The following is a 12,219-nucleotide window of genomic DNA, read 5'->3' as shown; positions in this document are numbered from 1 at the left end:
AATTAACATATATCTGAAATAAGGTAGAAGTAAGGATGCGAATGATTTTACTCGATAAGAAGTAAGGATGCGAATGATTTGACTCGATAAGAAATTCGACATGGGAAAAATCCCCATTAGGCTAGCATATAATTTGCAAGGATTAAGCAATCATATCACCACACACACAAAAAAAAAAAAAAAAAAGAGGGCATCACGGATCGCTAAACTTATAAATACTCTTCGGAAAGGTAAATAGGTCAAAAGTCACATGAATCAAATATAGCATTAAGAAAGCTGCTGGGCTAAACTTCATACAATTTTAATCGCTCTTCTGTACCAACATAATTGCAAACTCTTCCCGAAAAAAGAAAGAAAGGGCTAAACCAGACTATCCAAAGAAATACATGAGCAAGCTAAGTTTGAAAGACAAATCATATTACTGCTTTACTTTCAAACATAAAGAAACAACCCCTCTTGAAATCGTGTTCATCTAGAATAAAAATTCAAGCCTTGAAGTTAATTATCACAAGAGAATCAAAGGGAACCGACATGGTTAAATCCTTCACATACTATTCTATTTAGCTACGAAAATTACAGTTTGAGAGACGGGATCAAGAAAACAAAAATAAATAAATAAGCGGAGCTTGATTAATGTCTTTATTCCAGATATGTCAACAAACAAATGAACTTTAAAAGAACACACAACCCATAAATTGGGTATTCAGCATATACCAAGTTACGCTCTAAGCCGCTAAAGCTCAACTTTTTTTTTTTCGAAAGATTTAAGCATGAGACAAGATGCTACAAATTATTTCTCGATATGCAAATAAGAAAAGGCGAGAAAATGAAGAAGTTTTAGCCAATCAAATGCTTATCTCTTTTCATAAGTCACTCAAACCCATCTTGAATAGACTTAACGGAATGTAACCATGAAACAAAATATAATCTTAATTGAAAGAAAAATAATTTTAGAACCAAATGAGACGTTCATACATCAAGAATAACACACAGGAATACAACAAACATTCAAATTTTATTCTTTTAGCAAACTCCCGCAATCAAATAAAATGCAAACGGTCTACCTAATACCTACCCTTAAGCACTGTTGAATCCCAAAAGCATGTCAAGATTTTTCTCTCTTTTTTTTCTTTTTCCCTTTTTAATGAACACAGGGTGACATTGAGAATATGTGAAATTAGCAAAAACTGTTTTCCATAGCCAAAGATTTAGAACTAACAAGTTACGTCGAAATAAGACTAAAACGAGGAAAACCAGACGAACAGAGTCATACAAACTAGAACAAGAACATCTACTTGGCATAAACAACACTTCACGAAAAGAAACCTATGGCTTTCATAGCCTCTACAACAAACAATCCCAGCAACATTATTATTAAACTACGAAGCTACTAATACTAAGAACGAGATGAAGGAGAAAGTGACGATAAAATTAAAAGGGGAAAAATATGTTTACCTATTTCGGGGCAACAAAATGAAACCACGAGCCTATCATCGGAATCAACCACCATGAAGAACTCAAAATTAAGCTGACTAAACTTCAACTACGAGAAATTCTAACAAAAATTCCCTTGCTCGAAAAAACAATAATTTTTTTTCAAGTCTTTTTGGTCAAAAGGCTTCTTTTCCACCTTCCGAGACTTAGGGTTTTCAGCTTAAGAAAGGGATTTATATAAGAATTTTGGGGTTGAGAAAAAATTCATTCCACCAATGTGGGACAATGAATTTAAGAGGTGTTTTTGGTAATTTTGGAATTGGGAAAATCGAATTTTGAAAAAGGAATAAGATCGTGAGGTGGATTTGGTATCAAATTGTACCATCTGTACCTTTAATTGGATTGAAATGCCATCTGGGTGTTTCTAGAACTTTGAGGCTTGGATTAAAATACGGATCGCAGTTGAGTCGATTGGATCGCAAACGGGTCGGTTCGTCGTTGGTAGGTCGGATTAAGGGTGATACCGTGTATTGTTGCTGGTGGTGTTATCGTGGATGTTGGTTGTTTTTCGTGTATGTTATTTATTCATATTGGTAGGGTGTGCATCGGTCGGTTCAGTTTGATTTTATGTGTTATTTTTATTTTTAAATATGTAAAATCAATAACCAACCAATAAGATATTTTCTTATCGGTTTTTGGTCCTTAACGGTTCGATTTTTCGGTTTAACCAATAAGAAAATACTTATAAAATAGAAATAGAAACAACTAATATAAAAAAATGAAATCTTAGTTACCGCCAAAATCCTACGCAATGCATTTTAGTTTACAAGAATCTTCAAACTTGAACTGAATGTTAGTTAGGAAAAAATTAGAATCCTAATTGTTGTAAGCTATAAATGCTTCAAGCTTTTCAATGCAACAATAGCCGAGTTTTATATTATATCTTTGTTGTCCTGAATAGGTTAATACTTTGTGAATCACTGAATTATGAATAAGTAGTGCATATCATATACATATATATATATATATAAAGAGAGAGAGAGAGAGAGATTTTTATATATATAACATAAACAGGGATAAAACAATAATTTAGTGTATCCTTATTGGATTATCGGTTTAACCGATAACCCAATAAGCTAAAACCAAAATCGAACTGTTTACCCAATAAATTTTTTTATAAAACCAATAAGAAATCGTTCACCCAATAACCCAATAACATTTTTATCGGTTCGATTTATCGGTCGGTTCGATTTTTGCACACCCCTACATATTGGAGTGTTGCTGTTGATGGATAAAAAGGGGAAGAAAAGTTTGGGCCAGGTCTGCCGGATCTTGGGCCTGGAATTGGCTGATGTTGGGCCGCTGGAAGGAAAAGAAAATGGGCTGGTAGGTTGGGCTGTTATTGTTAAAGAGAGACTAAGTGGGAGTTGGTTCATTGGTTATGATGGGCTGCTGAATTGGTTTAATAATTGGGGTTATTAAATAGTATAAATAACATAAATACCAATCCTTTTGAAACTAATTACATTCTCTCCCACTTTTTCAATTACTTTATTCTCTTTCCCTATTAATATACATAACATAGCCGACATATACATAGCATTCTACGTATATGTTGAATTTTTGTAATATGTTTAGGGAGTTGAGATTTTTTGTAATATTGAAACATAAGTTGTGTATTTGTGTAATTTTTAGTACTAAATAACCCCAATTAGATTTAATTGGAGTTAAAATAAGGTCAAATCACATAAATATACATATTTAGATTCTAAATTATAAAATATACCAGTAGATTCTAATTTATAAAATATACCACTACAAAACTAACAAAACCTATTAAATAAGGTATAAAAAAAAGAAGGAAAATTCAAATACCAATTAATTAGCATGATCTTATACTCAATTCTCTTTCCCTTTATAAAGCAATTCGGTTTTCTTTTCTTATATTTTATGCTTTGTTCATGAATTTAATGAATATCAAACATCCGAGTTTTTCTCAATCTCCATCAAAATAAATTCTTCTTATTTCTTCACTCCCATTCTAAAATAATAAATATTGTTACATAATTTTCTTCATCTTTGCTCAGCAATGGTCATGACCATTTTAATTGATAGATGTTTCATTCAACACATTTATTTGATATTGTTTCTTGTTTATAAATTTTATTTATTTAATTTAAATGACATTAATTTTTAATATTTTTGAGGAGAAAACAACATTAATGGTAGTAAACTTTTTAGTTGATTCAAACGCATCCAATACAAATTTCATACACCATATTTCTATATAGTTCAGACACCATCAAATTGTTGATACACCAATTTCTATTTTAGATATCATAAAATTAATGATTCACCAATTTTTATATAGTTTGGACACCATAATATTATTGACACACCAATTTTTATATAGTTTAGAAACCATAAAATTATTATACACCAATCTCTACATAGTTCAAACACCAGAACATTGTTGATACACTAATTTTCATAGACAACATAAAATTTCTATAAAATTCAAACACCATAAAGCTGGTGATACACCAATTTCTATACAATTCATACACCAATTTATATACAATTCATGCACCATAAAATTATAAAATTCTAATTCCAACTTTAAAATTCTCTAATCAAACACTCATAAAATTATTATTATTATTATTATTATTATTATTATTATTATTATTATTATTATTGATACACCTATTTCTAAAGAGTTCAAACATTATAAAATTATTGATACACCAATTTTTAAGACACCTTAAAATAAAATTGATGATATACCAATCTCATTATAATTCCGACACCATAAAATCATTAATATATCAATTTCTAACTATTTCAAAAATCATAAAATTATTGATGCACCAATTTTTATACAATGCAAACACAATAAAACTGTTGGTACACCAATTTCTATATAATTCAGACACCATAAAGCTGGTGATACACCAATTTTTATATAATTCATACATCAATTTCTATACAATTCATGCACCATAAAATTATAAAATTCTAATTCCAACTTTAAAATTCTATAATCAAATACTCCTACTATTTTTTTTTTAATTTTTGTTTTGATGACAAACGCCACGTCAATGTTACTTGAAAGGAAAATGACTTTAATTAAAGTTAATCTCTAAAATAAATCTTAAGTATGTCCACATTAAAATATCAGTGAGGACCACACACGCATATGTCAGCTGTGAAAAATGGTTTTTAGTGGTAGATTTTGTAAATTAAAGATACCTTTTGTAAAAAAAAAAAAAAATAGAGATAGTTTTTGTAATATTAATGCTTAAATTGTATATTCATGTGATTTTTCCTTAAAATAACCCTCAATTAAATTTAATTGGGTTAAAATAACCCTAATTAAATTAAAATTTTGGTAATTTAGGAATTATTTAGAAAAAATAATCTCAATTAGATTAAAGGTTATAGAAAAAAAATAATTTCAATTAAAATTTAGCCTATTCTATTTAAATTTTGACCAAATTAAAAGTTAATTGGTCAATTGCATTGCAATTGTTGTCAATTTAGTATCAATTATGATCAAATCTAATAGAATGGATAAATTGAATTGAAATTCGATTCGAATTAATCCTTCCTTTAATCCCGGGCTTCTTGATTTAATAAAATCAAACAAGTATTTCTACAAATAAATTATTTTTAAGAACAAATTACATTTAAATCAAAATTTTAATCATCATATTTATTTTCAAGATAATCCTTAATTAAAATCCGATATTCCATAGAATAAATATTTAAGTAACAACATTATATAATTTCACATAATTAAATGCGATAATATATAATCTTTACTTAAAATGGCAAAAATTGCCCAGATTATATATTGAAAGGCTCCTTTTTATTCGGATAAAGTAAATGTTGTAATTTTATTTAAAGTTGAAGAAACCCATGATTAAATTTAATCGTGGAGGACAAAAATTAGGTGTCAACAATGCCATTTGGATGAGTATTTGAGAGAATAATGATTGGAGAGGAGTTGAAAAATGAGGAAGTCATTGGTTACTATGGCTTTGTCTATGTCTTTTGATGTTGTCTTGTGTTGTGTATTTATAGATTAAGGTGTTGTTGCAGTTGAGGGAGTTGAGTGAGTATGGTCAATGTTGGGTTACTAAAAGGTGTGAATAAAAAATGAAAAGGTGTTTTTTTTTTCGGAAAGACACTAAGAGAAATGATGCAATTTGAATAGGCACATTTTCGAATTGAATGGTTATATGACCTTCCAATGGGTTGTGACATTCCGAAGAGTTGCACCTTTATGAAGGGGTGCACATTTCTGAACCATTGCTTCTTTTCATGAAGCAACACCTTGATGGCTACAAATACCTGAATTTTTTCTTGGGTAAAGACAATTTTTTTTTGAGTTGAAAACATTGTTCTTCTTAAAAACTCTCTTGTGATCATCGAATCGTTGAGTGTGTTCGAACTGAACAACCGTTAAGTGTGTGTGCGCATGGGATAATGGGGAGTTTTGGGAAGTGATGTGAGGGAAAGTGGGATTGTGGGAGCAGGTTAGGGTAATTTAGGATTTTCCTTTTTTTTAAAAGATGAAAAATATTAGTTAATTAACTTTTTATATTAAGAAAATTTTATAACTAGTCTAAAATGAAATATAATTAAGAAAATAATAAAATTACTTCCCACTGTCATTCAGACATCTCAATTTCTTGATATAATCCTCCAGTCCTCATGTGCTAATTTTTCACTTGCTGACACATCATGCACCTGGCCATGAAATTAGCCACGTCCCTTTTCACAATTGCTTATTTATTAAAATCTAAATTAAAAGAAATTATATTTTAAAAAAGTTCTCTTTTCTTTTGAACAAATAAAAACATAACTATAAAATGTGATCTTTTAAAACAAACTTAGTAAAAATAAGATAAAATTAAAATATCTAATTTAGATTTTAAAAAAAATATTTAAATATTAAAATGGTATAAAACTTTAGCTTTGACAAAAAATTAGGTGTTACACCGGCCCACTGCTTAAGCATGTTGAACTTAGGGGAAAAAATGTACATAACAATTATTAGATAGGAAATTACAACTTATAGCATAACTTTCATTTTTTCAAGTTATAGCAAATCTTATAAAAAATAAAAAATAAAAAATAAAAATATTTTTTCCTTTTAATTAAAAGAAAATATCAATTATATATATGGAAAAAAAGATTCGTATATCCCAAAAATAGGGATGTCAGTTATTGTCAGATATCTTCATCACCTTAAATATCTCAATAAACAGTTTTCATATAATTAATTACCATCTTAAACGTATTTACCATAAACGTATTTCTGTTCTCATCTTACGAAATTCTAATTTCTATCAAATTTTCGTTTATGCTTCTTAAACACTTCAGTTATATATTTGAAGTTGATCAAACTAATGAACGGTGAAAGGGTACATTCACTTCTTATTATGTATGGAGGAAGATGGAATGTTAACGGTATGTCAATTGTTAAGGTCGTTTTGCAGAAAAAAGATTATGGTCGTTTAAGTGTTGTTGGTGTTAACGGTATGTTAACTGTTAACATTCATAGGATACATTTTCGGGACTAAACTGGCACACATACAAATTTCATACAAATCAACAAAAAGTGCACTTTATAATCATTCAAATTTCATACATTTTCAGGACTAAACTGCACTTTAAGCTATTGTATCTTCAAAAAATGCCCGGACGGAGAATTTTCAAACCTTTCAAAGTACTCCTTTTTCCATCTTAACATAAGATCATCGAAAACATCAACCTTAATGTACGATGTCCAATGACTATATGTTTTTCGCTCCTACATACATTTACAAATACAAAAATAAGAACGTAAAAATACAATAATATTTAACTTTTGATAGTTGGAAGACGATCTGTTGATTGTTGCAACAAACATATAGTTTAAGTAATAACATAATGTATCAAGGAAATGTATGTTATTATATACTGTATCAAGAAAATCTTCAAATCTTTTGGAAACACACTCAAATTAAAATAAAAAAAAATAAAAAAAGCATACAATTTGTATAAATAATTTATACAGATTTTGAACTAAAAAAATCAATACAATCAAATATTTTTTACACACACAAGAATAACTCTTATTATGAAACAAAAATTGTACATGCATTGATAATTTAAAGAATCTGTAAAAATAATATGAAAATAATTGTGTTTTTTCGGAAAGAAGATGCTTATTATCTGAAACCCACTATTTTCAATGAAGAAGATGAATATTATATGAAATCCACTTTTTTCTCAATCTTATATTTTCAAGGGAAGATTATAAATATTATCTGAGTAAGTTAATGGAGAAACAATTTTCAATAAAATTTTGAAAGGTTGAGTATTTGAATAGAGAGAGATGATTCAGATACTCTTTTGGAACATTAATTTGATTTACACGTAATCTTCTTTCAATAAAGTTATCTGATAAAAGTGTGTAATCTTTTAAATAAAAATAATATATAGTTAACATAATTATCAATACACAATTTAAGGGAATATTGATTACAACCCTATAAATGTGGAACTGATTTTAAATTATATAATTAAAAACAAATTTTGAAAATACAATTAAAATAATATATCTTTTAATAAGTTGCTATAACTTGTAACTAAATTGCTATTAATGCAATTATCTAAAAGTGTTGCTAAAATTTGTTATTTTAGATCTAATAATACTATAGGGATAATTTTCTGTTGAACTTATTGTTTGACTATCATAAACTTCAAAACATTGAGAAACAAAAAGTTGCAATCTTTCTAGATTGAAAAATTTTATTACAAACGTAGCTTCTTCTATAAATATAAAATAATAACATCACCAAATCAATTATTGCCTGCATAAGCCTTGAGAGTATTTTCAGCTTTCTTGCCTGTCTCAGTTCTAGCACAAAACTTTATATACTCGAGACTATCAAATGGCTTATACAGTAAAGGGTGCTTTTCATCTTCTACAAGTTCTTTTGGAGCCTCTATAATGTAACCTGGTATTGATGTTGAAAATAGTGCAATAGAATATCTCTCCATATTTCCACACAATATTACTTGATGCTTGGGAGAATGCACTCGACCATTTGTCCATGCCTGAAAAAATAGAATAGTGGTTTTGCAAATATTAGCAACAATAACATTTGAAGAAAACTTCAATAATTTTACAAATGTCATACTATTATAGGTAATTTGTCCATGAAAAATAGGATAGCAACCCGAAAAATAAGAGGAATTAGTACCATATATTCAGGTTTAAGATCTATTGATAAAGTGAAAGGAAATTTGCACTGTAATGTTAAGCACAAGAAGTGGAGTTAGGTTATTTAACGAAAAATTACATGATATATTTTAGGTCAAAATTATTTTTATGTTTACATAGTTGATGTCGAATTAACACATATCTTCGTATATTTATTTCTTTATATTTTGAATTTCTTTAGTCTGCCAACTTAAACAATAGATGAAGTTTAATATCATCTATACCATGACCCTACACATGTACATCATAAGTTTACAAGATTATACCAAAGTTATTTTAGTCAATAAATTTGCCAAGACAACCGAATAGCTTAATTTTCTTTTACATGTCACTTTCATACCACGATTATGACGTTGAGAGAAACAATATTTTAGTTTCTTTAATTAAAGGCACACCAATTAAATCCAAAATGTAAATTAAGGCACTTACATGTAAAGAATCAGCGGAGATGACTATGAATGAGTTTGGTGAGATTTCAACATCAATCCACTCATGGCTATCTTTGGTGAGAATTTGTAATCCATTCACTTGATTTTGACATAAAATTGTTAAAACATTCTTATCAGTGTGAGAAACGAGTCCAAGCTTGCTATCAATGGATAGAGGTGCTTTATACTTGGAAAAACGAAGAGGATAATGCGTTGATTTCATGTGCTCCTCTATATACTTCTCCATCCCTAAACGTTCCAAAATCATCCTTCTGATTAATTGGTCTAATTCAGATAAGTTATTTGAGTAGTTCTGCACAAGATTTCTGCCATGGAAGTTCTCTTTAGTGATAGGAACATATTAATAATAAATAATATATAGGGATAATTATATACATACAGCGATGTGTGTATAAGTAGTGAAACGAAGAATAATTACTAAGTGGAAAAATTACCTAAAATTTGAATTTCCCTCTGGCCAGAAAATTTGGGTGAAGAATTGTACTATTTCAGGAACAAAAGCATCTTCAATACACAAGCTTTCAAAGTATTGCATCTTTGGATTTGGTCCCAAGTAGCCATGTAATGACTCTTCGCGATAATTCTTCATTTTGGTCTCCAACGAAAAATCAAAAAGCTTTTCTAACTCATTGTACAAAGCTACCTTCATTTCCCATGAAACTTTATCGTACAAAGCCTCAAAGCACCCAAATTCTTCTAAAGATTTGAAGACTTTGTTTCTTGTTGAGATCCATTGAGCACTGTTTGACTTGAACTCTGTGAAATTGAAATCTATAGTGGGAAGTTTGATCTTTTCAGAACCCATTGTTTTCTAGAAGATGTTTGCGTTCATTTGGTGGGTATTTATTATTCCATCCATTAATTTTTATTCGCTCTCTTCATTATTCATGAGTCAACTAAGCTTCAAAGTCAAATTAAACTAGATTGATTTAATTTTTTAGAATTAAGATTTAGATATTCAAAAATTATATGAAAAGTAGTATATATTTTAATTTTTTATTTTTCAATTTAATTAAGAAATACATTTTAAAATGTTGATTAAAATTTATATTTATTGACTTCAAAAAAGAAAAGTAAGCAAATAAAAAAATGGAGAGTAGGAATTTGTGGGGGCTTATATTATTATCCTATCTTTTGAACTTTGTCCATACCTAAAGTCATTTAATAATCTTAATCATAATAATCAAAATTATCATGTGTGATCTCTCCTTAAACTAATTGCATAAGGCTGTGCTAAGTCTTGGCAAACCAATGATACAAAAATAGTAAATTTAATTTATTAAATATAACTTACGTAATATTTTTATTATTGCATAATTAATTTAATTTAATGATACGTTAATTAGTCTTGTTTGGTACGTCTTCATAATTATTAAAGTTTTTTTGTCATAAAATTGAATAACTTTTAAAGGATTTTATTTATGGGAATGAATTGTAAGGAGAATTAGCAAATACAAGGATATAGAACTCAAGTTTAAACAAACAAATGGTGTGTTCAGTACTATGTTGTTGTTTTTTTCACATTTGATAGGTTAAATTTTTAAAAAATGATTTTTTTTAAGGAAGATAAAATTTTTAAAAATTTAGAAAATGAATTCGTGAAAAGAGAAAAATTATGTTCTACCAATGAATTTCACATCCATTGGGGCTTCCTCGCTCTCTAATACACCTTGTCTTAACCCTTCTCCTGTAGCTCCAACCCTGTCACCCCATATTCCCACCTCTTATAGTGATCTAAATCATATACAAGTTATTTTTGAATAATATTTTTTACTTGCATACTGAACATAAGAAAATAAATAAAAATATTTTTTTATGAAAAATATTTTTAAAATAATATTTTTTTTATAAAAAAATATATTTATACCGAACACTCACAAAAAGAGAATGTGGGTATCATTAGCAAGACATTGTAAATGCGTTGATTGGAAATCAAACTATACCTTCAAAATTGCACAAATTTTTCTAAAAAGTAGAATAACACACAATGTACTCTAAACTCTATCGGTTTTATTTTGTTTGTATTTGTTGATTTGATACTTCCCTTAAAAAGCTACTGGTTAAATTGTATTCAAATTTTAGGATTTAAACGACTAAGCTTGCTTGAAATTGAAATTACAAATGTATTCTGTAAAAACAATCAAAAATAAATTTGGACTTAAAGTATTGAAGTGATAGATCTACAATAAATCTCCCATTTAAAATACTATGATTTAGAGTTCTAATGAATAAATAGATCTCTGAATATTTGATTGGGAGTTGAAAAGATGATCCAAGCAATAAATGAAAATATTAGAAGGCGCATATGACAAGACACAGAATGGAAGAGTTAGAACCTAAACTAAAGAAAGGATTGTTTAAAAAATATAAAAACGAAAAAAAAAAAGACAAATAAGGATGTAATAGGTTGATTACCTGTTATTGCCGGTCAAAATATCTGACTATGCAAAAAAATATTTACACCGTCAATATATATTAGTTGAGTATTTATTATTGTGGGAGTTTGAGTTGATATTTTTATCTGTTATTGCGAGTGGATCTAATTTTTAATATTGGGTCTTTTAATATTTTATTATTTGACGTGTTAATGTTTATATGACATAAAATTCAATTTGATTTGTAAAATAAGATTTTTTTTAAGACAAATCTTGTAGAGTGATTTGCATGAGCAAGTCACTGAGAGTGACCTCATTGATACAAAATTAGAAGTTGAGTGACTTTTTTGATGCATAACTAAGTTTAATGATTTTGTTAAATAATTTTACATACTTGATCAATGACCATTTGAAATATTTATTCATTTCTAAAGTGACGCCTAATAGAAAAATTATCAATTATAAACATCCTTCGCGATTGAGTCACCAAGAAATAAAAAAAGGTGGAGCTTCGATCTTAGAAAGGGATTAAAAAAAAAATAATTAGCTATTACTACATCTCTTAATCTACTATAGTTAGTTTATACGGTTATGTAACTTTTACCTCATTTCATAAATAGTAAAAGTAATATCGATTTTAGCATATATATATATATATATATATATATATATATATATATAT

At 28.1% G+C, this 12,219-nt stretch overlaps 1 protein-coding gene across 1 annotated transcript; it reads right to left on the bottom strand.

The window, feature by feature from the left end:
* Positions 1-8,197: 8,197 nt before the first annotated feature.
* Positions 8,198-10,024, bottom strand: LOC107861171 (probable inactive 2-oxoglutarate-dependent dioxygenase AOP2). The gene is made up of 3 exons (XM_016706538.2): positions 9,597-10,024; positions 9,143-9,467; positions 8,198-8,547 (listed from the first exon to the last, which is right to left on the bottom strand). The coding sequence occupies exons 1-3, from the start codon at positions 9,965-9,967 to the stop codon at positions 8,290-8,292; spliced, it is 954 nt and encodes a 317-aa protein (XP_016562024.2). The 5' UTR covers positions 9,968-10,024; the 3' UTR covers positions 8,198-8,289.
* Between the last annotated feature and the right edge of the window lie 2,195 nt (positions 10,025-12,219).

This window comes from Capsicum annuum, chromosome 2 (assembly GCF_002878395.1).
Source record: "Capsicum annuum cultivar UCD-10X-F1 chromosome 2, UCD10Xv1.1, whole genome shotgun sequence".
Taxonomy (NCBI): domain Eukaryota; kingdom Viridiplantae; phylum Streptophyta; class Magnoliopsida; order Solanales; family Solanaceae; genus Capsicum; species Capsicum annuum.
Note: the sequence above shows the minus strand (reverse complement) of the source record. Positions and strands in the feature narration are given on the sequence as shown.

Bases quoted from the DNA above. Each gene is read 5' to 3' on its own strand.
- LOC107861171 (XM_016706538.2), bottom strand. From the start codon at position 9,967: ATGGGTTCTGAAAAGATCAAACTTCCCACTATAGATTTCAATTTCACA. The intron at 9,468-9,596 runs GTAATTTTTCCA...CTTCCATGGCAG, and splicing joins GAGGGAAATTCAAATTTTAG to AAATCTTGTGCAGAACTACT. The intron at 8,548-9,142 runs GTAAGTGCCTTA...CTATTTTTTCAG, and splicing joins TCTCCGCTGATTCTTTACAT to GCATGGACAAATGGTCGAGT.